The sequence below is a fragment of the Corythoichthys intestinalis genome, chromosome 1, assembly GCF_030265065.1.
Source record: "Corythoichthys intestinalis isolate RoL2023-P3 chromosome 1, ASM3026506v1, whole genome shotgun sequence".
Lineage (NCBI taxonomy): Eukaryota > Metazoa > Chordata > Actinopteri > Syngnathiformes > Syngnathidae > Corythoichthys > Corythoichthys intestinalis.
This window is the reverse complement of record NC_080395.1, coordinates 48629733-48642349: the sequence shown is the minus strand read 5'-3', so window position 1 is coordinate 48642349 and position 12617 is coordinate 48629733. Positions and strand designations below refer to the sequence as shown.

Here is a 12617-nt window from a genome sequence, read left to right as displayed (position 1 = left end):
CTGAAAACAACACAAATGCGGTTGTACCTTTCCTTTATATAGATGCTGTGGCTGTTTTGATTTTCTGTGCATATGCATGTACCTATACAGTCACTGTTGTGTGAATTCTGAAATCCAGGATAGCAGAGGCAATTGTACGAGCCCACAGTGTTCTTACAGGTCCCGTTGCCGCAAGGTTGTAGCGCGCACTCGTCCGTGTCTAAAAATATAATTTTTAAGGTCAATCTGCATAGGAACAAGCTAATAAGAGCAACAGTGAGAGGGTGTAAAATCTCTTACCAACACACATAGACTGGTCCCGGGTGGTTTTATATCCGTTGGGGCAGATGCAGCGGTAGCTTCCCACTGTGTCGATGCACTGACCAGGATTGCAAACACCGATGTTCTCCGAACATTCATTACGATCTAACAAAAAGACAAACATCCTTAACTGCACAGCATTATAGTAAATCCTCAGTATATTAAACAGACCTTAAGTTCTTTCATAGTTTTATTCATTAAAAAAAAAGACAAAAAAGTACATTTACGGTAAATATTCTTTCAGCCGCTGCAAGAATATTACAGCTAAAAATATATTGGAAAACTCTAAAACATGTAAAAACAGTATGTTGCTTCAGTAACTGTAAATTATATGGTACAATTTTTGGGGGCATTATTATTTCATACTGTGATAAATATGTAAACAGTCTTGAGTTCACTCTGGTGGTGACGGTGCTATCGAACTTCTAAACCAGGGGTCTCCAAACTATGCAACATAAGGCTGTAGCAGGTGCAGAATTTCATCCCAACCAAACAAGACGACACCTTTTCACTAATCTGGGGTTTTACAAGTAGTCTCACAATCAGTTGATTGTCGTCAGGTCCTGCTTGTTTCAGCAAAAACCTCATTGGTTAAATTGTCTGTGCTGGGTTGGTTGCTACAAAATCCTGCAGCCACAGCAGCCCTTAAGGACTGGTTTGGACACCCCTGGTCTAGAAAGTTAAGAAAAGTTTACTCTCTGAGAACGTGCTGGTGGCTGAAGCCTATCTGGGCTATTGGCTCAGTAATCAGCACGCTTGACTACCTCAGTAATAGCGTGGTTTCAATTTCAAACGCTGGTGGAGAGGGGTGAGAATGAGAAAAGGAGGGCAGTGACATCAACATCAATATCAGAATGGTTACACAGATGCTTTCTACAGTTGTTTTCTATCAAACTACTGTTAAAATATAGTTCTTTTTGCCATAGATCGTTCGTCATTTGACAGGGAACAACTTACAGATTTCTTAACAGTACAATTCTGGCAACCACAGCTAGTAGTATTTTACCGTAAATTTTGAAATTGATTGATTGATTTTTTTTTTCTTTTTTTTCACAGTGTACTGTACCTAGGCATTGTCCTGTCGGAGTAAGCCGATATCCAGTTTTGCACTCGCAGCGATAGCTTCCGGGCATGTTTAAGCAGGCTGCATTCTGTGTGCACACAGGCCCATTCTGACACTCATCAATATCTGAGGACAGGAGAAAAGGATTTTTTATCAACCTGAGTGATGATTCACATCATCATTCTGAAAGTTAATCATTTGTTGTACCTTCACAAATCAGTAGCTTATCATTGTAGATGAAGCCTATGGGGCACTCGCATCGGAAGCTACCAATCATGTTGATGCATACTCCATTTTCGCACACACCTGGTATTTCCCTGCATTCGTCAATATCTAGTGCAAGGAGCAGGTTAAACATATTTAATGTGGTACACAAAAATAATGAAATCTCAACATATTTTTTATAATCTAACGGCTGCCATTGGGATGATAGACAAACCAATTTTTCTCTAAAATAAATCGTTTTTACATTGACCACACATAACTTTGGCATATCACAATTTACAACTCTGAAACTCAGGAAACAGATCAACAGCCTTCCTAATATTGTAACAGCTTTAAGGGTATTTTTATGAATGAACTACTGTTACCAACAACTCGTCCAGTTGTGATGTCGATATAGTATCCCGGCCTTTCGCTGCCGCACAGGATGGCAAATTCGTCTGAGTGGAGAAAAGTTCACGTCAGTCTCACCTCTTATTTTGTGGGTGATAGTTTGAGTGGATGGCACCTTACCGCTGCTGGGCACAGGACACTGTTCACAAGGTTTATTCCATGCACGACCAATGTTGTAGGCGCAGCAGCACTTCTTTTTGGTCATGTTGAAGGTAAGCTCTCCATCACATGTTCTGTTGTCAGAGTAAAAGTTCCTGTAGCAGTAACTTTTCCTCATATCTGTAAGGGTAGGGAAGGCGAAAAAGTTCAAGTTCTTTGTTTTACTGCTGGTTTATGCAGCATGTAGCACATGTGTCATTAGTTCATGAATGGCTAGAATCGATTAAACATTTAAAAGGAGGGCAATGGTAGAACAGTAGAATAATTTAAAATAACTGACAGATATTGTGGTGTCTTGAGTTACAAATGACCTAAATTACAACTTCTTTTGATATACAAGTTGTTGTTCAGCTGATTTATTTAGCTTTTAATGCACACGTACCCATGCAATTGTTGCCTCCATTGACTTGCATGTAGTCCACAGGACAGATGCAGGTATAGTTTCCGATGGTGTTGTAGCACTGGCCTGGCCCGCATATTCCTGGATTCTCACATTCGTTGATATCTGCCCACAAAAAGATCATTTAATTCATTTTATTTGCTAGTTTTTAGAGGAAAGTACTTGTACACAGTAATAATTTTCAGTCATGATGGTTTTATATGCTGCTACATTTCAAGTCTTCAATTTAAATGAAAATTTTGAACATGCATTTTGTTTATTTATAACATATCTTCTGCCATAAGATAGGATTTGTTTCAAAACTATGCCGCATCTGTCTTCCATATTTAAGACACTGAGCTTGGCTTAACAAAAAGACAGAGTGCCTTTGGAGGCAGTATTTCAAGGAATAAAAGTTCAGAGAGAGATTTTGCAAAAATTCATTTGTGGTTCCAGAGAGATCTGAGTGAAATGTGATCATTTACGAGTCAGCATGGGCAGGAGAATGAAGATTAAAAGTTGATTGCCACACCTCTATTGTACGCTCGTCCAAACCTTACAATGCATGTAAAGTATGTATTGAGCAATAACAATAACTTGACCCTTTAAAAAACTCATTATAATCAAACCAATAACTACAATAAAGAACAAAAGTGTTGAAAATCGCTTGAGAACAAATCTCTTAACCCTCTAAAAATCTAAATCAACCATTTGAGAAGTGTTGTCCCTTACTGTGCAGAAGCTGTGCAGCGTTTTATCGCCTTACGTCTGGTTGTTTTCCAACAATAATTAGTGAAAATAGCAAAACAAAGATCGCATATCTTTTTTATTTTCTGAGGATTACTGATTTTAGAGATACGAGCATTCATGCCTGCTTGGTGCATCGTCATTTAATACCTTCACAGACCCTGGTCTCTTGGTTCAATGCAAATCCTCTCGGACATTCACACTGAAAGCTCCCAAAGGTATTGATGCATTCTCCTCCCTGACACAAGCCTGGAAGTTCCTGGCACTCATTGATGTCTGTTAGAGAAAGAAAAAAAAATCAAAATGAGGTTATGATTTACGCACAGGAGTCAATCGATCTCAAAAGCTATTAACTGACCTTCCAAGATGACAGTGATGGGATTGGGTCTGAAGCCTTCGCCACCTGGACACAGGGTCTTATACCCCGCTGTGGAACGCAATCACAATCAATGAAAAAACATCAATAAGACTACGTGAAGGTCATCTAACGGAGGATTGCTGCTGTGAAACAAAGATGGACGAATAATAAAGATACTTCTTTTTTCTGTAGAAAACTTTCATTATGAGGTTTCAGACCATCTGCTGGCAATTTTCAGACAAGTTGCACAAAGCGCTCTCATTTTTATCTGTCACATTAATTATGGGAAACACACACACACACTGAGGAGTCAGTCTAAAGCCTGAATATTGGCAAAATACTGAATGACACTACTTATCCAAACCTGACAGTAATGAGAACAGGAAATGACTTCAAGTGATTCAAGAGTTCTAATAAGAGAATCAGTTCACTTCCTGTGACTAATAATGCAAAACAGCTAACTGTCACTTTTCACAGTATGCTGGCTCATGTGCACAGATTTTGTTGTTTAAAGGGGTTTGACATGTTCACTGTGGTAAACTCAAATGACATAGAAGTATTCTCGATTGGCAATATTACGAGACATTTACAACTCATGTAATGTCCAAAAAAGGACTCATTGACCCACTTGAGTTTAGAGGTGGGCACAATTCACACGGATTTCCCCAAGCGTGGCCCAGAGAACAGCAACAAGAGGCCTTCGAAACCCCAACTCCAATCTCATTGGAGCAGTCCAAGCTCTCCGATGAGTCTCCTCGTTGGCGCACGTCCCGGAAGCAGCTTCCTGAACGAGTGTCTGCGCAATATAGAGAAAGGTGTCATTTTTTTTTTTTACATTCATTTCAGTGTATCATTAGAAAAAGAAAAGTGCTTTTGCATCTCACCAACACATCCCACCCTAGTTGGGTTAAGTTCAAAGTCAGTGGGGCAATTACAATGGTAGCTTCCAGGTATATTAACACAAACTCCATTAATGCAAATGGTTGGGTCTGCACATTCATTGATGTCTGAAGAAGACAATATAAAAAGTTTTAAAAAATGAAAAAAACTTTTCCAAATAGTTTGCTAAAAATAAAACAATGGTAATCATACCTGTGCAGTTTCCTCCACTGCTGTCTAGCTCATAGCCAATTTGACATTCACATCTGAAAAGGCCTGGAATGTTCTTGCAGCGTCCATTGACACAGATGTCAGCAAAGCTACATTCATCTATGTCTGTAAAATAGACAAAATGAAGAAGGATGGAATGGTAAAGAGGTATAGAAAAGAAAAGTAGATGAAGATGAGGGATTTTAATGGGATCATGGGTGGAAAAAGGAAAGATCTCTCCTGGCAATTTGTAGTTTGGGTTTGAAACATTTTGGTTGTGAAGCCAGTTCTGGCACTTTTCTGAGACACTGTACACTCGTTTTATAAAACGTCTTTGTCCTTCTCCTTGTGAGATGCGGAAAAGAATGACTGGAAAGGAAATCTCGGTATGTGTGACACATCCGCACAATGATATCAGTATACTGATTCAATTAGATCCGGAGACTTATCGCTTGACGTATGAATCACTGTCATCTGCTCCTTGTTTTTATTGTGTTGACTTCACAACTATTGTGAAGGTCAACGAAAGGCAATTAGATAGATAGATAGATAGATAGATAGATAGATAGATAGATAGATAGATAGATAGATAGATAGATAGATAGATAGATAGATAGATAGATAGATAAATGCCCTTATTTCTTTTTGGGACCTTCAATCCTTTCTTCACCTCTTTATGCAAATGTTGGTTATTTGTTTTGGCTTCGTTTAAGACAAACAAACAAAATTCTCATATACAGTGATACCTCTACTTACAAACATCTCAACAAACAGAATTTTCAGGTTATGGCACGCCTTAACAGGAAAATATTGCCTCTTATTAAGAAACAAAATTTCAGGTTACAGGAAGCAAAAATACTATACAGTACTGTAAAAGATATTGAAGTACTTCCTGAATTCTGCTTTTGAATGTCGCGCCATAAGATCCGGATGCCCTATTGGTCATAATATTTCCCATGATGCTACCATAAAGGGATTCTGCTCTCCTATTGGCCTATTGTTGATGACGTTTCAATTTGAGTGTCGCAGACGACGTGCACAGGCGCAACGCTGTTGATGTTATAGCGGGTCGACGTCTTCGTCAAAAGAGCACAAATCTCCTTGTGTTTTTATCTCAAAATGAATTTTTCCATGCCAACACATGGTTTACTACATTAGGAGCACATAAGAGCACAAGTTTCCTCGCATTTTTGTGTCATGAAGAGTGTGATAGGCGATAGGCACCATCTTGAAAGAGAATGAAGCCATAAAAGCAGTAACACTTTTGCCTCACTTGAATGGTAAGATTTTTTTATTTTATTTTTTTACATTACGTGCTGTTATCTACTTCGTTACAGGTACTTTAGGTATGTAAGTAGAGGTGCCTCTGTAGTTAATTGATTATCGATGCTCAAATTTTGTGATCGAATGCCAAACTAACCTTTTGCTACTTTCCATCTTTATGTAAACAGGTTTATTTGTCCTGCTTTTTTTTCATGTCGCTGCAACTGAGTCAACCAAAATGAATTTATTAATTTGTGCATGACTTATCATGCAGCATTCCAATACCTCATGAGTCCCATTTGAATACATCCGCTGTTTGGATGGATTTTTTTGCAAGGGGGAAAACAAGCGACCAATTCATGACGGAAGCACTTTTAAATAAGCGAAGATGATTCAGTAGTCTGGCCGGGATCTTTCGGCTTACCCTCACAAGCTTTGCCATCAGCGGTGGGGATGAAGCCCATGTCGCATTCACACCGGTAGCCACCAGGCATGTTCAGACAGTGGCCACTCTCACATAGATTTCCATTCTCTGCGCACTCGTCACTGTCTATAATTGGAGGTTGCACAAAACACACAATCTGAGAAAGCATATTCAATTATGATGTAAAGTGTGAGTCAGGATTCTGATTTGCATGTACGACCTGTGCAATAGAAGCCGTCCCCAGAAAATCCTTCCTTGCATGCGCAACGGTACGAGCCCATAGTGTTGAGACATTCGGCGTTGTTGCTGCACTGGTGTGTCCCGTTGGCACACTCATTCAGGTCTTTACATGAAAACATTCAAACACACAGTAAGACAACACTTAGATTTTTGGCTGTAAAATCTTTTCCCAAAACAGAGGGGAAAAACATGACTAAATGGTAGTTTTCAAATTGAATATAGTGTCTAGGAGAATGTCTACATTTGAAGATTTGACCACATGTGTAATGTGTGGGTTACCTGTGCATTTAATTCCATCGCCAATCCATCCAGGAGCGCAGTTGCATTTGAAGCTACCTGCTGTATTGGTGCACGTTGCATGTCTATCACAGTTGTGCGCTCCAATTTCACACTCATTGATATCTGTGAAAAACAGGAGAAATACAGTACATTGACATGAAGAACATAGTCAAATGATTCAAAATGATTATTATTCGTCGTCACACTATAAAACTCACTGGGAGGGAAGTGTCATGACAGATTTCAATTTTATTTAAAGCAGCAGCCAGGAATTGTGGAACTAAAGTCTTTTAGCTGACTTTATTTATTCAGGAAAAAATAACCTTAATATCACATTCTGATGATCGACTGCCTGTGGGGGAGTATTTAAACAGTGATGCCTGATAGCAAACAATAAGTCTTAAAGCTGAACTTTTCCTCAACATGGAACATTTGAGCGTGCATCAAAAGCATAAAATAAAGTTTAAAGTGTTGGAATTGGATTTGGACGTGTTATTGGGGGTGGGGGTGCATCTATCCTGATGTCTCCGTCTTGTGACTGTAGTGTGCAATTGTGTAAGCTGAAGGTTTTTTTTTTTTGTGCACTTACTGAAAGTTGTTAATAATCATGCAAGAAACTATTTTTGAGGGTAGTAATTCAAAACACCTTCAATTAGAGATCAGCTCAGCAGGTTTACAGTCTGCCTGAGGAGAGGGTATGGCTTATTTACGCTGTATTTGATCATGGGGTTAATATGAGGGTTGGGAGTAAATGAATCTTCCCTGAAACACAGGCGGAATAAATATAATTTCCAGCATCGTTTGATGTGAAACATAAGACAGGCATTCATTCTCATGTGAAATTTCAAAACACAGTCAATAAGTGTGTCCGCTTCCACAGCTGGTGTCAGAAATAAGGTTTCGTTTAACGGGCAAATGTTTGACACATGATGGGCAAACAAAGAGGAAACAAACTGCCAGCTGTCTTCTGCCAGCTTCACATCCTGCCTAAAAGTAAAAAATGTTTGCTGTTGTGGCAACACCTGCTGTATAAAAGTCAGCCGGTTAAAAGGATAATGCTGATATTCTCAACCACCCGGGTTGTAAACCACACTAGGACATTTCCACCCATCTAAACTTTCCAATCAGGTTCTAAGCACGCATAAACGAACAAAGTCACAAACTCTGTCCTTTGTTTTTCAGTGTTGTGGAATACAATTGACACATTATTCTGGGAGGATCGTCATCGACAGATTGACCAGATGTCATTCTTTAAACCTCATGCAGGCAAGACAATAGATCAGATTACAATTAGAGACCCGTGACTAAGTGAAAGGAATAACTCACATGGCAGGACCAGATATTTTTATCGAGATCACTGTCACATGCAAGAGTTGCAGTGTTCCCTCTGTCCATCTATCCATCCATCCATCTATCCGTAACAGACATGTGCCGATTACCGGTTTCAAGGTATACCATAGTATGAAAATGCCAAGGTTTCGAAACTGCAAAAAAATTCTGTCATACCATCCCTAAAGTATTAGCTATTTTGTATGTCCCAAAAATGCAAGGAGAAATCCCTCGCTTGCAGCTGCAAGGCTCAACACTCCCCCACCGGTTGTTGCTCAGTGTAAGTGTCTGGCTGGAGAAGGTGAAACTCCTGAACTTTTTCCCCCATCGAAGAAAATGAAATCGCTGGTATGGGGATACTTCGGCTACAGAAAAGTTACAGACGGCCGCGGCTTGGAGGAGGAGGGCCAAACGACATGTAAAACACGTTTGCGAAGGGTGGCTGCAGAGGAGGCAACACCTCCAATATGATTTTGCATTTATACAAAATTAAAAGTTAGCAAACACTGACATGAACGTTTCCCACCAGCTACGAGAGTTAACTCCAGCGTGTTTAGTGTGTCTAGCAGAGGTAAAACGTTTTTTTTTCTCTCTGGCAACTGTCTGTGTGGAGACAGAGATTGTGTGTGTATAATGTAAACATGATACGAGTCATACACACGTGCTTTTTATGGAAAATGATTCAATTATTTTTGTTCTGATGGTAATAATGTTGAGCTGTGGCTGTGGGTTAAGGCTCACCTAAAGGACTGCATTTATTTTAATTTAATTTAGAATATTTTGTAAATTTTTTCATTTATTTGAACTTAACATTATACAATACTATACATACAGTATGTTCCAATTTGCTAATTTGTAATGCTTTGAAAAATAAAAATCCTGTTCATGGAAAAAAGTATATAAGAATATCTCAAAGTAACACAGTTTAGAGCAGTATAGGCAATACCGTGATACTGTGATATTTTGGTTATCATACAGTCAAAATATCATACCGGCACATGTCTAATCCGTAACACATTTTTATCTTGTTTAGCGTTACAGAGCAGTAGAGCTTGATCCATCTGACACAAAGCGAAAATCAAATTACACTGTGAACTGCTCACCAGTTACTCGCAGGGCAGCTTATAATGAGTGTTAAGTTTTATAAATTCATTTGAAACTGAAGTGCAACTCAGGTTTTCATGTTTTGTTTGCAAACACCCTCCGTGATAGAAACTTATGTCATGGCATCTCTGGGTTCTTGAGCCTAAATTCCTATATAAACTGTGATTCAGATGTGGCTACAGTATACTGGATATTTTTAAAGGGATTCAAGAAAGTGTGTGTATTGCTCCTTTTAATCACATATCAGACAGTCTGTTTATTTGTGTCTGAAGGTCGACACGCTGCTGCTGCTGAGTGTGCGTCTGACTCATTTTAGCGATTTGAGGCAGATCAGATCCCGATCCAAGCTGTCAATGAGTCCTTTTCAGCAGTCTTTTAGAGCCACTGTAAATCAGACTTCACCAGACGAGACGAGCAGCGAGTTTAAACTCCATTGAGCCGGATGGGCTTTGTATTTATGTGTTCTGGAGCCATCTTGGGTGATTATACGCTGCATGGCTCTCCCAACTATCACGTAATGTTTAACTCACCTTAATGAAAGAGTGGCAAAGGTATAAACAACAGTGAAATGTGATACACGCATTTTAAAGAACAAATCAGTGCTTATGTTGTGTGTGCGTGCATGCATGTGTGTTAGATCTCCTGTGTGCTCTCAGATGATGATGACAAGTAATGATAGAGTTCTGTCTTTACTTCCTCACTTTCCCTGTCATATGCTGACAGGCATGCAGTGGTATGAAAAAGTATCTGAACCTTTAGGAATTTCTCACATTTCTGCATAAAATCACCATCAAATGTGATCTGATCTTTGTCAAAATCACACAAATGAAAAAAACAATGTCTGCTTTAAGTAAAACCACTCAAACACTATGGATTTTCATATTTTTTTTTCTTTACTTTCCCTTCAGGCATGACAAATCCAACAACATACAGCATTTATATGTGTTTACAATTAATTCAACCCGAAAAGAAAAGGGCAGACGGGAGAAGCTGAAGCTTATCGAGACCCGCCCCCAGTATACCATAGGACGCAGAAAATATCGTATAACAATTTTTGACATTCAGATTGCGTAGTGATTACAAGGTTGTTGTTTTTTTATTTATTTTTTATTTTACCATCCCCCTTGATTGTTCATTTTCCCAATAGTCCATTGTCGATTGTGTCCATGTGATCGTTATGTTGATTAGATCCAGTAGATTAGTTCATAATTTAGAGGTTAGTTTATTCAGTTGATTCGATCCAGAGGATAGGGAATAGCTGAGGACCGATGGCAGGCCGTGTCCGCCACACCCCATTCGTCGACTTAATCCTCGTCGCAGTTTTCATTCCGTGCTGCCTCCTGACGAAGATTCATCTCGAGGTTGCGCAGCTTCGTAGTAAGTTGCAACGCCATTCGGCTGTGGCAGTGTTGGATGACGCCAGGTCATTCTTCACCTGTAATATATCATCACAGGTCTTACCGATCTCTATTGGCTATCCAACACTTTGATGATGTTCCGACGAATCAAGTGTACTCCAAGCCCCTGCAGAAGAATAGCAGCCAGCAGCGCAGCAAAAAGAACATCCACGATGTCATTCCACTTTGAGTGTGGTCAGACACAGCGGCCACCATCTACCCCAGCTATCCTCCACATATCCAGACTTGAGGGTATATCCTATCCTTTTAATGATGATAGTATGCAAACAATAAGAAGGGGGGTGGATAAGTAAGTGAAGCATCACATTTAATAGTTTGTGGCTCCCCCTCTGGCAGCAATAACTTCAACCAGACGCTTCCAGTAGCTGCAGCTCAGTCTGGCACCTCGATCAGGACTAATCTTGGCCCATCAATCTCTACAGAACTGCTGTAGTTCAGTCAGATTCCTGGGATGTCTGGCATGAATTGCTGTCTTTAGGTCATGCCACAGCATCTCAATGGGGTTCAAGTCTGGACTTTGACTTGGCCACTCCAGAACGTGTATTTTGTTTTTCTGAAACCATTCTGAAGTTGTTTTACTTCTGTGTTTGGGATCATTGTCTTGTTGCAGCATCCGTCCTCTTTTTAGCTTCAACTGTCTGACAGATGGCCTCAGGTTTTCCTGCAAAACATCCTGATAAACTTTTGAATTCATCCTTCCATTAATGATTGCAAGTTGTCCAGGCCCCGAGGCAGCAAAACAGCCTCAAATCATGCTGCTCCCTCCACCATGCTTCACGGTGGCGATGAAGTGTTGATGTTGCTGAATTGTTCCATTTTTCCTCCACACATGATGTTGTGTGTTACTCCCAAACATTTCAACTTTGGTTTCATCAGTCCACAAAATATTTTTCCAAAACTTCGGTGGAGTGTCCAAGTGTCTTTTTGCGAATATTAAACAAGCAACAATGTTTTTTTTAGGCAGCAGTGGTTTCCACTGTGGAGTCCTCCCATGAACATCATTCTTGGCCATTGTTTTTCCATATAGTGGATGTGTGCACAGAATTATTGGACTGTGCTAATAATTTCTGAAAGTCTTTAGAAGACACTATAGGGTTCCTTTTTACCTCTCTGAGTACCGTATTATGCGCTAAACTCTTGACGTCATCTTTGGTGGATGGCCAATCCTTGGGAGAGAAGCAACAGTGCCAAACTCTCTCCATTTGTAGACATCTTCTCTGACTGTCAACTGACAAACATTCAGACTTTTAGAGATGTTTTTTTTTATCCTTTCACAACTTTAACCAATTAATAATCCTTGATCGCGGTTCTTCAGACAAGCTCTTTTGACCGAGCCATGATGGACATCAGACAATGCTTCTCATCAAGACATTTCTTACCAGTTGTGTGTTTTAGAGTGGGCAGGGCAGCTTTAAATTACTCATCAGTGATTTGGAACACACATGACTTAAATGTTTGGTAAAAATTGGTTTCAATTGCTCTTTAAGTCTCCTTAGGCAGAGGGTTCACTTACTTATTTTTCCCCCTTCGGTCATTGCATGCTATCCTCATTAAAATATGAAAACCTATAAATGTTTTGGTGGTTTTAGTTAAAGCAGACACTGTATTTTCATCTGTGTGATTTTGACAAAGATCAGATCACATTTAATGGTGATTTTATGCAGAAATGTGAGAATTTCCAAAAGGTTCAGATACTTTTCATACCACGGTAGGTAGCAGAAGTACACGCACTCTCCACTTCATTAGGACATACACTTTAGAAAAAGACTTCTAAAAGTAGAAAACACAAAGGTAAAACGGTACACTCAAAAATGTAAGTAAAAAAAAAAAAATCTAAATTGACATGCAAT

The 12617-nt window shown here is 39.5% G+C and overlaps 1 protein-coding gene across 1 annotated transcript in view; it reads right to left on the bottom strand.

Moving 5' to 3' along the window:
• The window catches only part of fbn1 (fibrillin 1), a 101336-nt gene that overhangs the window by 15343 nt on the left and 73376 nt on the right, over window positions 1-12617 (bottom strand). The window contains exons 33-47 of the mRNA XM_057835264.1: window positions 6917-7039; window positions 6618-6740; window positions 6398-6523; window positions 4714-4836; window positions 4506-4628; window positions 4250-4417; window positions 3622-3690; window positions 3414-3539; window positions 2520-2642; window positions 2099-2257; window positions 1954-2025; window positions 1571-1696; window positions 1367-1489; window positions 280-405; window positions 83-199 (exon numbers count right to left, since the gene is read on the bottom strand). Of these exons, the coding sequence (XP_057691247.1) occupies window positions 83-199; window positions 280-405; window positions 1367-1489; window positions 1571-1696; window positions 1954-2025; window positions 2099-2257; window positions 2520-2642; window positions 3414-3539; window positions 3622-3690; window positions 4250-4417; window positions 4506-4628; window positions 4714-4836; window positions 6398-6523; window positions 6618-6740; window positions 6917-7039 (1827 nt within the window). The remainder of the gene's footprint in view (window positions 1-82; window positions 200-279; window positions 406-1366; window positions 1490-1570; window positions 1697-1953; window positions 2026-2098; window positions 2258-2519; window positions 2643-3413; window positions 3540-3621; window positions 3691-4249; window positions 4418-4505; window positions 4629-4713; window positions 4837-6397; window positions 6524-6617; window positions 6741-6916; window positions 7040-12617) is intronic.